The sequence below is a fragment of the Podarcis tiliguerta genome, assembly GCF_965153285.1.
Source record: "Podarcis tiliguerta genome assembly, chromosome: 7".
NCBI lineage: Eukaryota > Metazoa > Chordata > Lepidosauria > Squamata > Lacertidae > Podarcis > Podarcis tiliguerta.
In genome coordinates this window covers 79,264,290-79,285,306 of record NC_139540.1, presented here as the reverse complement: position 1 = coordinate 79,285,306, position 21,017 = coordinate 79,264,290, and the positions used below count along the sequence as shown (strand labels likewise).

The window sequence follows — 21,017 nt, the reverse complement described above, 5'->3', positions numbered from 1 at the left end:
AGCGGGGGGGCGGTGTAGCAGCAGCAGCAGCAGCAGCAGCGCGAGCGAGCGGGCGAGGGCAGCGTTGGAAAGTGTTAATCAGGAGGAGGAAAAGGCGCGCGGTAAGCGCAGCTCTGCACTCGAACGTCACTCCGGTGCAGGGGGTTAGTGAAGTGACTGTGGCGCCTGGGGACTGGAGGCACTCACTCGTCGGACTGACTCCAGTCAGGTATTCCATACACTGAGCAATGTCTCCATTAGCGCGCTGCGGTGGCTGCTGCTCTCTCCAAAGCGAGCCGCTGCGAGCGAGGCGAAAAGACGCGGCCACCCTTTGCCATGGACAAGCTCTCGCCAGGAGATCCTAGGCGCAGCCCGGCGTGATTGCAGGTAACAAGAAAGAGAGGCGCTTCCTTGCTGGCGGTGCACTTGCACCCCGGCTTCCTTTCCGCCCATCTATCCATCCATCCATCCACGCGCACCCCAACAATAGCCTGCCTTCTGCAGCCAGCCGGCTGGGAAATCTCGGGCTGCCTATGGAAGAGAAACTACGGGCGATCCATCATGCGGCTTGGGCAGTGTTTACCTAGGGCTGAGAGGAAAGCCGCCTTACACACATGCTTTTTCTCTTCTCGGCGCGGGGATGGGGAAAGGGAAAGGGTGTTCGCGGTCATGCATAGAGTGCAACTTTGGTCGGTTGCTCTAGGAGACTTTGGGCAGGGAGGCTGCGTTGGCCAAGAAAGTTTGGTGGACGTGGAAAAGGAGCCCAAGCTTGGAGGACAGTGAAGGCGCGGGGAGGGCACCCCTATGAAGGAAGTGCGGGTGATAAGTTCCTCTGTTTGGCGGGGGGGGGGTGCTTTAAATCGCTTCTGTAAACTCGGCACTGGTCGGTGCAATCCTGTAGTTGTTTACTGCGTAGGAAGTCCCACGGAGTTCAACGCGGCGGACTCACAGCCAAGTGAGTATAGGATTTCAGACACAGTTTCTAGCCTGAGAAGTGGGGCTGCTTAGAAATCGAGCCCGAAAACTCTGTCACCTCCCCCCCCTCCCATCCCAATCGTGTTGTTGTGCATGGTTCAGGAGTGACTGCAAGGCACTCTGCACATGTTCGACGACACACTTTTAAAATCTCCGGTTTCACAGCTTTGGGCTACGACTGCAAAGATTCCGGCGCTGGCAAGAACTGGGTGGGTCTTCTTTCTAACCTGGTCCTCTGGGGAGGTGTTTTTGGAGAAGCGCCACAGATTCCTTACTGTAAGTCGAAGAAAAGGGGGGGGGGTTTAATGGGGCGAGCCAAACACATTGGCAAATGAATCCCATTGATTAGTTGTTGTTGGTAACAGGAGTAAATTCGCCTCGGTTATTAGCCAGGCCGGGAGAATAAAACGGTAAAAAACCTCCGTGCGGATATATGCGTGCAAATAGGGGGTTGGGGCTTCTGTGTTAGGTCTGGCCAGGCGCCTGTCTAAAACCAGTTTGTCCACACGCACTGGTTGATCCTAGACCCTCTGCAGGTCTCTGGCTAGTTCAAGTCCAGTGTCAGGTTTGGTGAGGTCGCCGGCAAGGAGATACCCTCAATTTTCTAGTTTACGCTTTTTCATCCATTTTACAAACAGGAAAGCTGGAGAAGCGCCGCCAGCTCCGAAGTCCAAAACGTTGGGAAAGGTTTTTCCAAGGTCGCGGGATCCACATTCTTTAACACCCTTCTGGCCCGATCCAAACCGTGATTACGGGAGGAAGTCCCATTCCTTTTATTTGGGATTCGCCTCCAAGTTAATATGCGCAGGAGTACAACTTAGTTTATTCGCCTTTTGGGTGCTGGCTGGGGGGGGGGTTCGTAGGGGTTGGGGGCGAAGATGCGGCGGATTCTTTCCTTATCAGGGGTGTCTTGAGAAATTGTAATTCGGAACCCGAGGAAGAGGTTAGTCCTGGGCCATTCAGGCAGAGAAATTTAGGGCAAAAATAACCCGATGGTTTCTCTAACTGCTCAAAACGTGTCCAGATCAATTTCCTGCCGACCTCAATCAGAGCAGCTACCTAACCTGCTAGGGCCTGCTCCTGCGCGTCTCTTTCTTACAAGTTTTCTTGGGGAGGATTAAAAAAACAAACAAACAAACCAGACATTGGCTTTAGTTTCTTGGAGAAGAACGTTGAAAAAAATCTGCAGAGATTTAAACCCTGAAGACGCGGCACACTTCGCTCTGCTAGGCTGCGTATTTGTTGCTGCTGCTGCTGTTGTTTTTCAAGAAATAGCACACACTCGTTCTGATTTTGGGAGCTGTGTTGTGAGAATTGCGCTGGGTGGTCTCTTTGGCAAAAGAAGGGCTTCCCTCTGGCTGCTCCCTGGTACGTGTAGAAGTCAGCTTGTTGCCTTATGCGCAAAAGTTGTCGTTTTCCACAGGATAGCGCTCAGACTCCCGTCCCTGGATCTCTTCGTGAGCGAGGTACGCTGATTGCCTTTAGGACACTGTTACTTTCTAGCTTTGTTGCTGAATGGGGAGATAATGAAATTCATCAGAATGCCTAAAGTGGGGCATTTGTGGGAAATCTCACCTCCCTCACAGAGATTTATGAAGAGCCTGGAAACAGGGCAGCGCTTGGCGTGGTGTTTGCTGGAGGAGAGGGGAACTTAGGCTGTGCGGGGAAGAACTATTTCAGGGACTCGATGGAATCAGGATCCCACTTTGTTCTTTGGGGGCTGACTTCCGATTGAGTGTGTGGAGCTGGAGCCACGCACCCTGCTATTAGGCGCGTTGAAGCCAGTCCGGCCGATCTTGCGCGTGTTTTTCCGGGCACGAGACTCGTTCATACCAACGCCTGAACTTCCAAGGAAGCGTGCTTCAGGATACAAACCTAAAGTTGCAATCCTATGGATACTTACCGAGGGCGGGGAGGGGGGCGCCACTGCGCCTAATTAGACACATTCCCAAGTCAATCAGCACGGATCGTGCTGTTACTCCGAAGTCAAGGGTGAGGGCGAGTAGTTAACAACCCACCATGACTTTGAAGTAGAACGCTATGGAAGTCGCTAGCCAAAAAGAAGGAAAAATCGCACTGATTTCTACTGAGCACCTAACCAACGGCGCGATCCTAGACTTGCTGCGTTTATAAAGGATTGCAGTTCAAACGGTCCCAGGGAGGAAATTTCGTATAGAAGCGGGATAGGATGGCATGGATCATGGTGGAGAGGTTATGTTCTGGATCCAGAAACGCGCGAGAAACTTCTTTGCTCCGTCTGCCAGTGCAGGGTGATCCCGGTGGAATTGTTTGAGTATTTGAAAAAGGCGTGCGTGTGTGTGTGTGTGTGTAGATGGATTTGCAACGTTGCGGTTTGGCGGAGGGGGGGGGAGAGAAAAAAACATTGCACCATCCTCTGTAAAAGTTGTCTGCTTCAGTCAGCTAATTGCAACGTTTAACGCTGAACTCCTTTGGAGATCTGGGAGGCTGCACCCCGCCCCCGTCCCCTGGAGGGCGACGCGCCTGCGTGTTGCAGTAAACACCCCCACCTCCTGGTATTGTATACCTGCAATGTATAGGCTGCGTGGCTCTCGGGTTTCCCTTTATCTTCAGAGATGGTCCTCGTGCAATCATTTATTTATTTTTTAAAAGCGGGTCTACTCGAAAGTAAGTCCCATCGAGTTTCGGAAAGTCTTATTCCCAGGAAAACGAGCACAGGGTTGCATCCTGTTTAGGACCACGGTCTCTAAAGCTGATTTCCTTAGAAGTGACTTCCATCGACTGGGGTTGTGCCTTCTGAGTAAGCCTGGCTAGACCTGCAGCTACCACCATCCCCAGTCTCCATGAAGTACTTGCAAACTTTGGCTTTCGTTTCTGACTGGTTGGATGGCTCCTCCATCAACTACAGGCAGGCTACGAGGAGGAGAAACAGTTTTAGCAATGCAGTGGTGGGGGGAAGAAATTATTGTCACAGCCTGTCCTTGAAGCAGCCCCCCGCCCCCGCCCCAATGCATTTATTTGTAAAGCGTCTGCGATCCCTAAACTACTGGAGCTGCCGCCATGAACCGCTCAGCCGCTTTAAGTGATCTGCGTGCCGGAGATTCCTGGGGTCTGATACGCTTATACGCCCTGCAAATATTATACAACCGCTGCAATCTTATGCTTCCTTCCGCGAAAGTTCCACCGATGTGTGTTGCGACCTCCAGATCTACCCAAATAAACTTTACAGTGCAACTCTGGTCATAGCTTCCCAGAAGTGGACTTGACTCCGTGACAAGCGTGCGCAGGATCACAACCCTGATTGCGGACTAGAGGGTGGGACACCCCACATATTGCGCGCGATAGATCTGTGTTTGGACATGTGCTAGACGTATTTATTTTCATTTAAAAGCCGCAGGCGGAGCGGAGAGAGATAGCAGAAGCCTTGGGGGGGGGGGGGGGTTGAGAGGTTGTTAACTCTTTCCTCCCCAGTTTGGTCTCAGTTCCTGACGAACCATAGTGGGACTTGCTTTAAAGTTTTAAAAAACCACACACGTGGAATTGGGCTCTTCCTTGGAAGTAGGGCCTGTTCATTTGAGTAAACATATAATGCGAGTGAAAAGGGGTGGTCGTCCGCACTGTCGTTTAATGTGACTGGTTAGGTTTCCAAAACCTCCATTCATTCTCCACTGTCCATATGACGCTCTCCTCAAAATCACTCCCTTCCCAGACTTTCCCTTCCTTCATACATTAAAGGACAGTATGGATGAGCCCAGTGTCTCACCAAAGTTCCAGGGAACTAGCACAGGTAATCTGAAGACAACCCTTGTGCCTCTTACTCCCAGGTAAACGCGGTTAAACTAGGTGCAGGGTGGCCCTCTCTTTTGAAGGGGCTGCTGAGCTCCTTTTGCTGCCTTTTAACGCGCTCCTCCTAGAGCCAAGGCTTTGCCTCGGTAAATTATAGCAATTACGCAGCAGATATGATTATATTAGGTGTACTGCGGTCTCCAGATAGTCATCCATCACCCTCAATCGAGCTGTCAGAGCGGGCAGATTCGTCCCTGGGAGGCACCAAGTCTTCCAGCTGGGGAGAAGAAGGGAACATCATCATTAATTAGAGTGTGACCCTGGGGCTATTCACATGTCTGAACCCAGGCAGCTCTCCGAGCAAGTCTGCACTCCTTTCATCCCTCCCTCCCCCGCCACAGCTGCCCTCCCCTCTCCACGCGCGCAAATACGCACAGAAACTCGCCCGCCCTGGGTCTGGCTAACTTCCCCACTGCAAGTTCCTCTCTAGACAGAGTATCCAGATTTTCAGAGGTTGAGGTTTTTCTATATCCCCTACCCTCCCCGCTCCCCAATACAAACACATACACAAAAGGTCCTGGAGGAAAATTATATATACTGGACTTTCCAGGAGAGGCCTAGATAAAGGTGACAAGGTGAAGGGGACTGATAGGGGTGGTGAAACCAGTAGTAATGGTATGCCAACTTATTAGTAAGAACTTCTCTCTTTTAACCCAAAGTAAAAGCTCCTCTGAATTTAGCGGGAGTTACTAAGGAGGGTAAGAGTCTACTCTCACCTTGAAAAAAATGATTAAAAAGAATCTTTTTGCTCACCCCCCTGAAATCACTTACTTTCAAAAATAAGATTTCCTGGGTATATCCATTGGCAGTCATATTGTAGATCCATTGAAGTCAGTGGACTTAAGGCTCTATCTACCCTGAGTATGACTGCTGCTGTTTTATGGTCAGAACTAGAATTTAAGTAGAGTAATACTATAAGTAAATTAATCCTTTAGGATTAATAAACATGCCGGAAGTAAATCACACTGGAACTGTCTTCAAAGCGAACATTTTTTGCTGAATTTATATCCTGGCCTACCCTCTAAATGGGACAGATGGTAAATATCCTGGGGAGAGAAAGAGAGAGACCTTCAGCCTAGCCAAACCCTCAAGAGTTTGCATAGGGTCCTATACTTTCATAGGTTTCGCCTAGGGCTTCCATGACCCTCCATGCAATTGACCATAAATGGGAAGCGAGTTCAAACAAAACTTCATTTGCCTTTTGAATGCAGTTTTCATCTTTGTGGTGAACCTTCTAAGGCACCAAATTCTTTCTGATTTTACCTTGTTCCTTCATCCAGAATATTGTATTCTGTTAATCCCACTTTACTGACGGCAGTGGCTTTCCTATCTGAAACCATCCTACTGAGCATTTAGATCTTTCCAGCTAAGGCCAGCGTGTTCACTTAGAAGGAAGACTACAGAAAAGTCTTGAAGGATCCAAATGTTTAGGATCACACGCTGAGAATGAGAGATCCCGACTTGCCTGAAGAATCGAGGGTGGGCCTTTGAGCCCTAGACAGCACTCAGCATTGCAGAAATTCCAGCTCCATTAAAATTAATTGGCGTTTTGCTACTAACATCAATGAAATGTGCATTGCTCCTTGCAGCGATGGTGCTGGCGACTTGGGCTAGCAACGAGAGACAGAAATCAAGAAAGACCAAATATCATTCTCATTAAACATTTAAAACACCACTCCCATTAAACACTTAAACTTGCCTAGTAGGATAAAAGGGTCTAACAAGGGGCTTTGGCAGAAATCTGAGATCTACAGTTTAATAAGTCTCCGAGAAAATGACTTTCTGATGTAGTCTTATATTTGTAGTCATAAAATGAAATAAGAGTGTATACACAGATCACATAGTAAATTAGCCACCTCTTAAACACTTTACGCATACTTCCAGGAAAGGTTGATTTTTCTCCCTCCCCTCTCTTCCAGTTCAAAAGTGGGAGTGATGACTATTCTTGACCAATTCATGTGAAGTTTAAAGGGCTTGTTGTGAATGTATCTTGGACAAGAGGCCGGAGATAATCCAAAGGAGCAAAAATGGAGGTACTAACGAAAGGCCTAGCTCTGCCTTCTGCTCTCAAACAGAATCTCTGGTCAAATATCAGAGTTTGTTTTAACGAGAGGTAGTGCTGTTCTATGAGCCCATGTTATAATATAAACTAGAGACTCTTGGACATTGGCATTCTGGGGAGCTAATGGATACCAGCTGGACATTGAGAGAAAGGGGCACAGTTTGATAAAACTGTATGAAAGTTGGACGGTCACAGGTAGCGAATCTGTATGGCACAGAGAGGGAGCCACGTTTATTTCATCTATTTCTGTGCTGCCACTCAGGAAAATGTGGCTTAAATTAAGGACTGAAAGCCAGGTGGGACAAAGCTGATTTATGGTTTCTCTGTCAGAGATCTGAGGGGATCATTGCACACCAGAAGAAGCATAGAGTGCTTGACAATATGGGGAGCCATATTTATTCCAGGATATCACAACTACAGTTAGGGTGGTATTCTTTGGTCAGTCTCCTGATTTAAAAAATATGAACTAGTTTTCATATTCTACCTACCTAGAAAACTTGTATATTCCCACACAACAAAAAATCAAAACCATTAAGAGAGAGTTTGAGAGTTACCTTAGCACAGGTAGTGGGGGAAACAGACTATGAACCAGAAAATCCCCTCCCCTATGAACTTGCGAAGAGGTTTTAGGCCAACTACCCTCTCAGGATCAGTCCTACACTGCAAGACCAGGATACTGACCAGGCTGTAGCTAGTGGTGAGCCTAAATATCTCAGGTCCCAGATCTTTTTCTCCATGCCCCAAGTGTTTCTAGTGGATAATAAATTCAGGTGGAAATGAAAGGGTTGGTCTTAATTGGCATTAATTCGAGGTATAAGGGTGTAAATTTGGGGAACTACATCAGTTGAAGATGACTTTCTCTTAAGATGAGTTGGAGGCAATGAAATGGGATAATTGAAGGGGCGCTTAATTGATTTGAAGCAGGATCTGTTGGGAAATTCACTTTACTACTGGTTAAATAAATTAAAGAGGAACACATCTGAAATGGGTACCAGTTAACTGGATTTTTAAACTAGAGTGGCTTGGATGAGAAATTAGTTGACTTTGCTGTCTATATCTGCACATAGACATTTAAGTTAGCATATGCAATTTTTAATGTAAATTTGGACCCGTGCCCCAATATTTTTTTTAAGTACCTGGAAACACTCAGTTTTGCCTTGCTCTTGTAAGGATTCCTGAGATAATGCATGCAAAGAAGTTTGAAGATTGTACAATGCTGTATGAATGTCAGCTCTTGTTTTGACTACGGATAGATGCTCTCGCTTTGCAAATCAAATCTGGCCTGGGTTTGAAGTTCACTCTCCCCCTGACACTCAATGGCCCGAAGTTGTGGCCCCTCCTCACTTTGGTTTTCCATATCTCCCCACCCCAAAAAGTTTTTTAAAGCCTAAAACGTCTAACATAATGTCCGTTCAGCGCAAATGCCCATTCCATGCCCTTTCCTAACATGCACTTTGGTGGCGGCGCTTCTCCACGTGCTTTGACTGTCAGCTCCGGAGCTCGTTTCAACTGTTGATTTAAAAGCCTGGCTTGCGCGCCTGCCCTTCCAGCGGCCTCGTTTGTAAGTGGGACTGATGACTGCAGGGCAGGGAGGAGTGGGAGGAAGCAGCAGGCAGCTGCTCATTAATTAATTTCTAATTAAAAGTGCTGACCACCCTTCAGTGATTCGGGGGAGGGGGGGGAGACACAGAGACGGCACTGATTTCTTCTCTCCAAACTATTGATATGAACCACTCAGGACCTTGCCATTTTGTACCTTTGGGGTTCGCTTTCCTTATCAGCGCAGGAGAACTTCCTGAAATAGCGATCAGCCAGCGTGCTCTGAGGCGTTGGAAAACAAACTTTCATCCTGGGTATTTGGTTTAAATTCCAGGCCGTGGTCTACCACAAAGGTGCACACAAATACGCGATAGGCAGTTTCTGTAGGGTTTGTTTTTTCTTCTTCTTGACGTCAGATGTTTGATTTGACATGTGTGTTTCAGCTAGGAGTGGTTCTCTTCCCCTCCCTCCGCCGCTGCCTGTGTGTGGGCAAAATATGTATTTTCCCCCATGAAACCTCAGAGCAACCGTGCCTTTTATGTTGTTCGTGTTGAAGAAGCGCCACGCTGCCTAAGCAGATCTTTTTAAGATCGCGAGTTGTGTGCGTGTTGTGCGGGGGAGGGAAGACAAACTCCCCCCCCCCCAACACACACACACACACACACAAAAATAGTTTCAGGTTCAAGGCAGATGAATTCAAGATGGTTTTATGCTTGGTCCTCTAAGCCCCTAGGAAGCTCGGATTATCCATCACTCGGGGCCACACGGCACAGCGAGGCAGCCTGCGGAGCCCGCGGATCCAGCGCCTCTCCTGGTTGTTCCTGGAGCCTGGGAGCCCCCCGTGGCCATGTCCTACCCCCAGTTCGGATACCCCTACTCGTCTGCACCCCAGGTAAGTCCTGCCGGACTCCCATCGCATCTACGCTCTTTCCTTTCACTGCCCTCCCCTGTGAAGGCGCGCGGGAGAACCCCCATCTCCTGGGAGGCGCTTTTGTAGGGACTTAATCTGCTTCAGATCAACTGGGGGCTGGGGGAAGGGATGACACCCCCCCTTCCCCAAGAGCAGGGACTGCCATCTTTACGCGGAAGTAAGGCCCCACTGAAACCAAAGGCACTTACTTCCAGGTAAAAGGGAGACTGTCGCCTTGGTATCCTAACGCTGCGGTGCTCTAACCACGAGCTGGTTTAGAAAGTCCACCTGTCCTGGATTTATCGAGGGACCTTGACCTAGAGTGAGAATGTTAACAGTGAGGGGTGGGGAGTTAAATTGGAGTCAAGGGGCGGGGTATCGTTTAGGATTGGGTTGGAGAGCCCCGTCCTGAGATTTGGAAGGTCTCTAGTTTCAGAGGGGTGCTAGCTAGCCTGCAACAAATTACTCCCGCAGCGCGCTGAAGACGGAAAGATCTCAGAGGGTTTTACTAATGCCAAGAGGTGAACTGGGGCAAGGGATAAGAAGGAAGCAGCTCGTTCCCCCTGGTCCGCGGACCTACTCTGAAGTAAGCGGGTGGATGGAAGCCCGTTCAACAACAACAACTGGCTGGTTCAAGCCAGATTCACGGGCCACTTCGCTAGCAGGAACTTGGGTGGGGTGCGAGGTCGCTGCAGTCAGGGGCCCTGTATCAGCTGAGGCCTCGGCTCAGCTCCTTTCTGGATCGTACCCTTAAAAGAGAGCAGGACCGAAACCCCCGTGGGACAGAAGTGGGTGTTGGAATCTGCAGTTAAAACAAATGTTCAATTAGCTCTTGCGAAGGATCTGGGATTCATTAACATTCTCAGTACTTTTACTCGGAAATAAACGTGTTCTAGAACCGAGACGGATGTATGTATTAATGTTAATGTGAGCGGTCTAGCTCGCCGGAAGAATGCATTAAAAACTGAAAAGTATTTTCTTTCTCTCTCTCTTTTTCTCTTTAGTTGACAAGTGTGAACTGGAACTAGGTTCCCCCCCTCCCCAACCGATCTTTAAATTTCTCCCCGATCCACAAACCAGTTAAGCCACTGGGTTTAACATAATATATAAGGTACTTATTTAAGATCACTAACGGCGCAATCCCATGCAGGTCTATTCAGAAGTCAGCCCCATTGAGCACAATGGGACTTGCTCCCAGGTAAACGTGTATAGGGTTGCAGCCACTTCCTTCCACTGCTTTTCCCTTCCGCTATTCGGCCTGGGTGCCCCCCCCCTCCATTTTGGGAGCTGAGGATTCTGCAAGTGACTGGGCGGTTTCAGACGACCGTTTCATCGCGCGTTTCACCACCCTTCTGTGTGATAGCACAGATGGATCGCGCTGTCCCGAGTTTGTGCCCTTTGTGAGGTCGGATAGAGGGGGTGGCGGTTGTTCCGGATTAATTAACTTGAAGAAGAGATGCTCATTAAAACCAATGGACACGGGAGTCAGTGGGTTGTGTGAAACCTCACTGATTTGGGACCGAAAACGGCCTTCGCCAGAACTGGTTGGTAGATCGGCCTGTTGGTTGCCATGGCTGTCAGCTGCCCCTTCTAAGATCACTGCCCTGTCTTCTCTCGTCCTAGTTCCTGATGACCACCAACTCCTTGACCACTTGCTGTGAGACCACCGGCAGGACCCTCACGGACTCTGGGGCGGCAGCCTCGGCTCAGACCCCCGTCTATTGCCCCGTGTACGAGAGCAGGCTGCTAGCCACGGCCAGGCACGAGCTCAACTCGGCAGCTGCCCTGGGAGTCTATGGGAGTCCCTACACGAACACGCAAGGCTATGGCAACTACGTGACCTACGGGACGGAGGCGTCGGCTTTCTACTCCTTGGTAAGTCTTCTGCGCAGCGAGCACGACTTCCACCTGAACGCATTGACTGGCCAAGAACGCATTGACTGCCCCATTACCAAGGGACTTTTGCTCTTCCAAGTCAGCAAACTGAGAGAGTCGCAGCTTAGCTAGAAGCTAAGCTAGAAGCTTCACCGCTCAACCCAGTCCCTAAGGACATTAAGGAAGCAAGTAAACCTCATCAAGTTAAGCGGGAGGGACTTAATTTCTAGTTATGCACTTTTTAATAGCAAGGTGTGTGTGCTGTGCATCCTCACGTGTGTGTAGGTGTAGATGGAGTTAGAGATGTATCACTAGTACAAGCAAACCTGGAGGAAACACAAAATGTTTCCTATTTATTTTCTTTATTAAATTTCTATGCCGCCTTTCATCCGAGGAGCACAGGGCGGCTTACAATATAAAAACACAAAACGTAGTAACAAACAATAACAATAATCCACAGAGAGAGTTTAAAAGGCCATGGGTTGTTTAATTAGCCAACGGCTATGTAACCTGTCTATGTGCCATGGGGTAATCCGAAGTGAATATGAATCGGGGCTGTGAGAAACTTCAGTCAATCATAGGCGTTGCTAATTCAGGTATCTAACAACACGGAGATCAGCCTACAACTATGTAATTAGAGATAGACGGTAATAAGCGCTGAGAAACTATTGTCTGCTGATCTCTGCGATCCAACTACTTAATTAGAGATAAATGATAAACATGATAAATGCTGAGACATCGTGGCATTGCTGATCTCTCTCTGTGTACTGAAACTGACCCAAGAAAACGAGTCTGGAGTTGTCACCGGAACAGGAATCCGAGTTTGCTCACCGAATGCTTAAATGTAAAATTATGCATAAAATGTCTGCGTTAAGAAATTAACTTTTCGTATACTTCCCTGTGTGGCAAACAAGTGACGTCTCATCGTCCCATTAATTGCAATTGCCCCCCCCCTTCTTTTTCTTTTTTTTAAGGAAAGTATGTTTATTGAGGATTGCAGCCTGTTTTAAGAGAGCACTTCAACTTTCGCACCTCAATAAACTCCAATCCTAAAAAAAGCTCAACAACTTCAATCCTAAAGGTTAACAACTTCGGTCGGCCCTTTGGTCGGCTTTCACGGCCCTTCACTTCATCAAATCTGGCCCTCTTCGGAAAAAAGTTTGGACATCACTGCTCTAGGTGATATTTGACCCTTGCTTATCCCTATTCACTTGTTCTTGGAGCCCAGGGTGCATAAAATACCATTTTTAGTCGGATGAAGGAAAGCACTGGGCTCCAGTGGACTGCAGAGGCTAAATCAGCTTTCCTGTGAGTAAATTCCATTGCAGGAAAATAAGGTTTCCTCTGAGTCAACGTGCACCAAATCGGGCCAAGAGATGCTAACACTGAGTCAGTGGACAAGAGTACAAGGAACTTCATGTTCATCTCCAATTAAGCGCAAGTCCAGTATACAGGAATTGAAGAAATACTGAAATACAATCTATGCCAGTCTACTCGGAAGTAAGTTGTACTGAGTTCAGTGGGACTTGTGCCCAAGTTTGCAGCCTAAACAGTTTAACCCCCTGATAGAATCACAGAAGTGAAGAGTCGGAAGGGACCCGAGGGTCATCTATCCTAACCCCCTGCGATGCAGGAATCTCAACACGTGGCCTCCCATCCCATTTGAAATCAAGCCGGATCCTGTTTAGCCTTGAAATCCTAGAGGATTTTTTTTGTTTGTTTTTTGCTCCTCGACGTGTTTCTCCATTGCAAAAATAAATAGAAACGTGTCCATTTGCGCGCGTCTCCCCTCCTGCCCCCCCACCCGCACTGCCCGTGGGGGAGGGGAGCGCTGATAAGAAGACGCCTTTGCTTTTCCTGTTCCAGAACAGCTTTGATTCGAAGGATGGGAGCGGATCTGCGCATGCGGGAATCACCCAGGCGGCTGCATACTATCCATACGACCACACGCTCAGTCAGTATCAATATGACAGGTAAGAAACAAACCATCAGCCGTTCATTGAGGGGCAGGAAAAGGCGGTGGGGGCCAAGGAGGGGGAGAGAGGAGAGGAGGTTAGTTGCGCTTCTTAATCAGGAAACGTCTTCAGCTTGTGCTTTTCTCAAAGGACCAGTAGCAAACGAGTGTGGCCAGAATAAGCCGCCCCTGTATCAGAGTCAGATGATCTCTGATCTCACCAATGAAGCGCTCGCAAGCCGGGATCCTGAAAGCATTTGAAGCGCGCCTTCTTGAGAATGGCCGCGCTTTTCAGCAGAGGCTGCTCACCAAATCAGGCACGAGGAATCGGTGTAGCGTGCACGTGTGAACCTGCCCTGAAGCGGCTCAGACCCCATTGACTCCAGCGAGAAACCAAGGCGCCTAAAAGCCAGCGCATTCCCGAAAGGAAGAAAGAAATGGGTTTAAATGGAGCTTTAATGGCGTCCGCTCTTTATCTCTATAAATGCCAATAACAAGTTATGTTTCCGTGTTGTCTGCACGAAACGAAGCCTTTGTTATAAGTATAAATTGGACCCGTTTAACAACACGGCGTTTAAGGTGCCAGGAAGTCCGGCCTCTTTTGAGCTCGCGATGGTTCGTTCACACGAGCAAGACCTTTCACTCATCATTTGGCACGTGTGAACCAAAATGTTCGCTCATCTCCTACTGGATTCTCTTTTTTACTTTTACATGGGCAGGTTGGGGGCCGCTTTTTGTCACTCCCCCACCACGTTTACAAATGTGCCGAACAATTTTATATTTCTTCTTCTTCTTTTTAATCTTTGGTGCGGTTATTGCTTTAAAACACACACACCAAGATTCCTCCTTACGCTGTTCCAACCTTTTAAGCCCACTGGGTGCTGATGACCTTTCCTTAGATGGTGTGCATTAAATATTCAGGTATAGCCCAGTGTCTTGTGCAGCACAGATATATGGAATGGGTAGGAGAGAAATTTACTAATAATAAAATAAACATTTTTATTAATAACTGCGCCCTGAGGTTACGTCGGTGGACTCTCTCAGAGCGCTGGAGCAAGAGTAGACTTTAAAATATATATATATTGTTTTTCTAGCATATCCATTTTGCAGGAGTTGAATTTTGGATGCCTCTCAAGGGCGGCTCTTTGCCTTCTGAAGTAGACATGCTTTCAGGCTGCAATCCGGTGCAAACTCAGAAGTCACCGGGACTCACTTCAGAGTTAGCGTGTACAAGATCCGCAGCACGCTTTTCAGGAGCCCGAGTGCCGTTGTTTTAGATCGATTTACACCGATTTAGATCAGGTGTACATTAGTCTTGCCCCGAGTAAGTTATTTGCGAGGCAAGTCGCAAAGACTCCATCCATGATCGAGGTGAGCCTAAATCCCAAGATTAACTGTGTGACCCCATTTTCAAGGGGGATTTACTCCCAAGTAAGTATAGGCAGGATAGCAAGCTGGTTGAGGTCCTATTGATCACCAATTGTGTATCCAAACGCTCCGTCTTTCTAGATTCCGAGCTTAACCAAGTTGCACCGTTTTCCTGGTAAGACCAGCGCGTTCTGGGTTTTGTAGAAAGATGGAAAATATTGGATACCAGGGTCCCTTTCTCGCGGGAAATGGAATTGCGTCGGTGAATCAGACCATGTGGGTGGTGCTTTCTTCCGGCTCGTTGGCGCTGCATTTTCACTGACACTCTTCCTCCCGCCCTAGATATGGCACCATGGATGGAGGGACGCGGAGGAAAAACGCCACTCGGGAGACCACTAGCACGCTGAAGGCCTGGCTGCAGGAGCACCGCAAGAACCCCTACCCGACCAAAGGCGAGAAGATCATGCTGGCCATCATCACCAAGATGACCCTCACGCAGGTCTCCACCTGGTTCGCCAACGCCAGGAGGAGGCTCAAGAAGGAGAACAAGATGACCTGGCCCCCCAGGAACAAGTGTGCGGACGAAAAGAGACCCTACGAGGACGAGGACGAGGGAGAGGGTCAAGGGGAGAGCTTGAAGAATGAGAAACTCGAGGGTATCTTCCAAGTCTCTTAGCCGTATACTGGAGGCAGGAGCTATCTTAGCCCTGTCGCCCTTCTCTGGGACAAGGATACTGGGCACACGGGGAGGGTGATGGGTGTTGGGAGTCCAGGAGACAAAAAGTATGGGTGTGTTGCCTTTGAGGCGGCCAGTGTCCCTTCTGAGTCTGCTCTGCTTTGACAGAGGAAGGGGGCTGTCAAATGAGGGGTGCGCCTGCTGGGCTTTGCAACGGTTTCCACCCGACCAAAACCTTAGAAAGGTTTGCTTCCTCGCGTAGAAAAGCGCGTTACTTATTTTGCTAGGCCTGAGCGCAACACCGGCATTATATTTGGGTTTCGAAACCTTTGGAAGCCATGCAGTGCTTGGGTTGCCTTGGGTAAGTTGGGGAACGTTTATGACGTAGTCAAACCCACAATGCGTGCTTGCTAGAAAGGAAGTTGGCTCTCACAGGGTCTACAGGAAATCCTCCCTGTGAGAGCCACGCCCACTGTGTCCAGAAAGCCAGGTAAAGGGGCGCAGCCTATATAAACTGGTCACGTCCCCCTATACACATCCCAGTGACTGCCCATTTCTGGTTCCGATTAGTAAAATAGGATTGGTGTTAACCTTGCATCCTACAGAGCTGTTGTGAAGAGTGAGGGGAAGCAAAATACAGACAGAGAATGGGTGGAGGAGTCCTAGCCTTAAAGCCATTGCACAGAATCGTAAGCCCCGTGGGTTATCTAGATCAACTCTCTGAAATGCAGGAATCTCAACTAGCCAAGAACGAACCTCAACTGCAAATGTATCTGCCGCGCCCTGCCCGTCTCGTTTGTAACGTGTCCTCCTTTCCCTCCTTTGCCCAGAGCCGGCCAGCAAGGAGGACAAAGAGTTGGGCCTCAGCGACCTGGACGACTACGACCCGCTGGAGTCGGAGAGCTCCGAGGGCGAGCTGAAGGCTGCGGCTTTCGGCCACGCGGAGGGGGAAGCGTGCGCCACCGAGGCCTGCAAGGATCCCTCTTCCTTGGGCGCCGGCACCGCCCCGCTGGAAAGCCCCCTCGAGCGGGCAAAGAGCTGCCTCAAGGACCCGACGGCGGGCGCGGAGGGCTGCGAGGCGGCGGAGCTGCTGAGCGCGCGGCAGAGGAGCTGCGAGGCCAAGCCGTGTTACCAGCAGCAGCAGCTCCTGGAGGCGTCCAGCAAGCCGAGGATTTGGTCCCTGGCGCACACGGCCACCTCGCTCAACCAGGCCGAGTACCCGTCGTGCATGCTGAAGCGCCAGCAGGGGGCGTCCAGTGCCTCTAGCGCCGCGCCGGCCCCGACGGCTGGGGGCGTCTTGGAGAGGCACCCGAAGGATTCCCCCGTCACCAACCTCAGGAACTGGGTTGACGGCGTGTTCCACGACCCGCTCTTCCGGCACAGTACTTTGAACCAGGCCTTGAGCAGCACCGCAGTGTCTTGGGCTACCACCAAAGGCTCCCTCTTGGAGACGGGGGCCCTGGGGCGCTCGCTGGGCGGCGGCGCCACCGCCGTGCTCAAAGGGCAGCTGGCAGGCCTGGCTGCGCCCCAGGACTCCGGCAAAGACTTTCTGGCTTTCCCCAAAGCAGGCAGCAAAATGTTCTGCTCCTAACGACCGACGCCCGCCCCGTCCGCCTCCCTGGGACAGGCCGGGGGAGGGAGGCAAGACGGTGGAATGGGGGGGGCAGACAGGCTGGGCCCCGAGGGACTGAGCGGCGGGAGGTGGAGAGACACACTCAGAGAGAGAAAGACTTGGAGAGAGTTTCCGTTGCAAACCAGAGACGTTTTTTTCCTTCGCAAAAACCGAGCAAGGATTTTAAAAGTTGCTGGTATAAGGAGAGAGAATGAAAAGACTGTCACTTGGCTGCAGCCTTAAGGGATCAATGTCTTCACGGTTATTTAAGCCCATAGCACGTTCCACTAGTTTATAGAGGCGTCCTTCTGCGTTTACCTTGCAAAGTTTACCAGGCGCGAGATTCGAATTCAGCTTCTTGGGGAGGGAGTTGTTTGTTTATTCTGTTTTCCCCCTCCCTTTTTTTCCTTTTCCTAAAAAACAAAAAAAATGATTTGTGGCATGCCAATTTTAGTTTCTTCTTCGAACTTCCCTACCCACCCACCCCGCCCTCCCCTTCTCATCGTTAGCATCTCACCCACAAAAAAAGCACTTCTTCCACCAAGTTGACACCATTGCCCGCACACGCGCACACACCGAATTTGAACTTGACAAATAAGCTATGTCGAAAAGGTATGTTCACTCCAAATAAATTGTCTGTCTCTCAGAGGTACCCTATGATTTGTGGTCTGTTTGCGTTGCCTGCGTTGGAAGTGGAGCTTCAACGCCTGGATCCCAAACGCGTTGGAAGACGCGTGTCTATTTCATGTCCCGTGGAGATGTACGGAATTCCCCAGTCAATAAGTGTAGGGCGGAGCACACTCTTGGAAATCAAAGTCTTGCGCATCTGGGTGGCATTCTTTTCCACGCGCAAGTGCGTTTGCAGCCCGTCCCTTTCGACACCCGGGACATACTCCCGAGTGGTAAAGACCTCAGTAGGAACCCACGAGAGGAAAACGGCCCCCTCTAAAATCAACGGTGCGTTTGGCGCAGATGTGGTTCTGGACCTTAAACCAGCTTGAGACCCGGCCACCTTGATTCACCTGGTTCAGCTGCATCACTAGCAGCCGAAACCGAGAATCTCTAAGAGGCTGGCGACTTCTCATTATGCCTTAAAATGTATATGTTCATTTTCACCTGTCTGACTGTAATCTTGGTTTTTAATGGGGGGACTCCAAAAGAATCCTCTCCTGGCTTTTTAATCAAGCGATCATCCTCCCTCGCACCTACCCAGTAAATGCCGGCCAGCGCCTCCTGCCCTCTCTGCGCTTCCCTTTGGACAGCGTTGGTGCAGTTTGGCCAGGCGCCTGTTCCGGGTTCAGTAAATCGCGAGGCCACATCCGCAACAAGGGCCCAAAGCTCGCTCTGGGACATAAGGGCAGGCAGGAAATGGGTGGGGAAAGAATTCCATTATTCTGTTCTTTTTGAATTGCCCCACTATGCTATCAAAGCAGAGATGGCACAGTCTTTTAAGCAAAAAAGACACAAGCCAGTCTAATTGTTTCTATTGCAACAGTTATTCCGAGCGTAGAAGAATCACGTGTGGTCTGAAATAGGGGGAGGGGCGAGGCACCCTAAGAGGTTCTTTCACCCTGATATACAGTATGTGTGTATGCAAACCCGGTAGAGCTTAATTTTCAAAGCAGAGCTACGATCCTCAGTCCAGCTTAAGCGGGGACTGTTGTGATGTAAACTGGGGTTTGTTCGTTTCTTTGTTTTCTTTCCGACTAAGGCTGAGAACCTTTGCAGGGTTGCTTTTCACTGAAGCCAGGGAGACTTCCTTCCGAGTAAACATGCACAGGATTGAGTTGCACGAGAATTTAAGGGAATTCGCTTTCCCTAGGAAACTGCAAGGCTATATACAATTGGTGTGGATTAAGTGGTTAGTGGATGAAGTTGCCTATTTATTTTTAGAAGGTGTGTGTGTTAATATGCTAAAACTTTGTGAAAAGTTAGAATGGATCTCGATAAATGGTTTAGTATAAAAATTGGGCTATAGGGATGCGAAGTCACCGGTGGAGTAGAGATCCCATTTACTAAGGCTGCTCCTTTTCTTTTTTAATGTGCGCGAAGCAATTGATTCACATGGAACATTTGATGATTTAAACTACTGTTTTAACTTGAAGCTTCTTCCCTGGTACGGGGAGAGAGAATCGTTGGATTCTCTATGAATATTTCAGCACTTCAGGACGGATGGTTTACCGTTTTGACATTAAATAGAAGCTCAGCCAAGAGAAAGAGCGAGCGCTTCTCTCCCTCCGCCCGCCCGCCCCCGCGCGCGATTCAGGAGAAGGCTCGGGCGATTTACCATTTAGCTAGAAGAAGGCAGACAGGGCTTTGAAGATCTCGCCTCTCTTCGCAAGTCCGGGGGTGTAAACTTTCCTGCAAGATGCAGGGAGATAGCCACCAACAGAACTCGCCACAATCTGGAAAAGTTTAAGGGGTTGAGGGAGTTGGAGATGGGAGGAGAGAAAGTGTTTTTAAACCAGTCTTTCATCGCCTCAGAGAGAGTCCCCAAAAGCCAAGGTGAAAAGGCAATGATTTGTTCCCCCCAACCAGGCTCCAGTGGACACCTCTTTAAAATAGAAATAATTAAAAATTAAGCGCAAATGCCACCCTATCCACAAGTTGTCCAGTTAGGTCTAAGTGATGAGATTCGAACCAAGGGTGCCATTTAAGGCTTCTCTAGAGGATATCCTCCTCCTCTTCCTCCTTCAGACCACATGTGATTCTTTCTCCAGATATAACCCCCGTCTCTGGCCAGCTCAGTTCTGCGCCTGGTGCTTTTACGCACCCAGCAACCTTGTTCTGAGCAATCAAATAGGCCTCTGCATGCCAAGGGCGTAAATCCCTTTGCTTCTCTCCCCGCACGGCAACTGACTGTTTGACCTTGCGACGGTTCTGTACGGTGGGGGTGTCCAAGAATAAATGGCAACACGCGCGCGCTGCCAGTGCGTTTTTGTTGTTCTTATGGCCGAGCTGCCTAATGTAGTCCGCCACAACACAAATCTCCAAAACGCCCCATTAGCGGTGTGGAGGGTGGCGCAAATACTCTGCTAGGGCGCATTTACTGGGAGCAGGTCCCACGCGACACAACAACAGAACATACCCCTGAGTACAAACGGTGGAGATGGTTCTGTTTTCTCACTATCCAAAACAAAGAAACGAACAAAACAAAACCATCCAACATCACCACCTCCGGCCCTGCAGAGCAGGATAAATCCGAAAGGGCACCCTAGATTTCTCCAACGGATCGCGCTAGGAAGGGATTAGAAACTGCCACATTCTCTGTTATTTATAGGAGTCAAATGGAGAAGAAAAACACAAGCGCTTAGTGCTTAAGCGGGTGGCGGATCTGGGATGGGTTTGGTGCGCCAAAGGGCGCCCAGGTGGAAGGAGATGCGCTGGGGCTGGAACTGACCCGAGAGGCGCTCGGACCGAGGCAGCGGAAAGGCGGCGGCTGTGCTGCTGGTGTGGCCGCCGTCCCTTCCCTTCCCTCTCTTTTTTTCCTTGCAAGCGTCTGTAATTGGACTGCAACTCCCCCCACGCACTCTACCCGCCCCCCCTTTTCCTCCTCCTTAAATTCCCCCCTGTCATTATATTGACTTTCGCTCCCTCGGATGATATTATCGAAATGAGTGAACCTCTCTGCTGATGGGGGCTGTCAAAAGGCTGAGACAGGAGGCCCCCAGCCTGGGGAAAGGAAAGAGGGGAGAGCGGGGGTGTGAGAAGAAGGGGAAGGAAGGAAGGGGGGGCGAGGAAACCCGTTGCATCAGCCAAGATAATTTGAAGTGAAATTTTCATTTTGACAGTAAAAGGGGGAGAGGAGGGAACGCAAGCGGGGGGGGGGGGAGAGAAACCAGCCTCTTCAATTTCGAGAAGGCTTTGCACCCGGGGGGGGCGGGGGGGGAGAGGATGGAGTGGGGGAAAAGGAGGGGAGGGGGTGGCATCTTACGGAAAGGCACGTCTTGGAGCTGAAAAGGGCAGAAGAACTCGAATTAGTTGTAATAGATAAAAAGGGCACAAAATAAAGAGTCAAGGGTACTTGACAGTAATAGCGAAAAGTGGAGCCTCTGGGGAGATGGCTTTGCAGCCAGAGGCTGGGCCAGGAGGAATTTTAATGCCGTCTGGGCGGGCGGCTGCAGGGAAACGGACCCCGCGGACAGACAAAGCACACCATCTTGGCAGTCCGACGCAGTGAGGAGCTGGGGGGCAGCGGCTCTGGGTTCGGGGGGGAAGCAAAGCGGGCAAGGGACCTCAAAA

General features: G+C 49.7%; 1 protein-coding gene across 6 annotated transcripts; it reads left to right on the top strand.

Annotated features, from left to right (window-relative positions):
* The first annotated feature begins 24 nt into the window (after positions 1-24).
* Positions 25-17,421, top strand: IRX4 (iroquois homeobox 4). Of its 6 annotated transcripts, XM_083448758.1 has the most exons (7): positions 127-366; positions 9,107-9,272; positions 10,295-10,401; positions 10,914-11,165; positions 13,032-13,138; positions 14,830-15,143; positions 15,994-17,421. In XM_083448758.1, the coding sequence occupies exons 4-7, from the start codon at positions 10,920-10,922 to the stop codon at positions 16,752-16,754; spliced, it is 1,428 nt and encodes a 475-aa protein (XP_083304884.1). In that variant the 5' UTR covers positions 127-366; positions 9,107-9,272; positions 10,295-10,401; positions 10,914-10,919; the 3' UTR covers positions 16,755-17,421. The 6 variants fall into 6 exon arrangements, with proteins under 6 accessions (XP_083304881.1, XP_083304886.1, XP_083304884.1 ...); XM_083448755.1 differs by lacking the exon at positions 10,295-10,401 and having other exon boundaries at positions 25-366; XM_083448757.1 differs by lacking the exons at positions 127-366; positions 10,295-10,401 and adding an exon at positions 1,212-1,230.
* Positions 17,422-21,017: the final 3,596 nt, after the last annotated feature.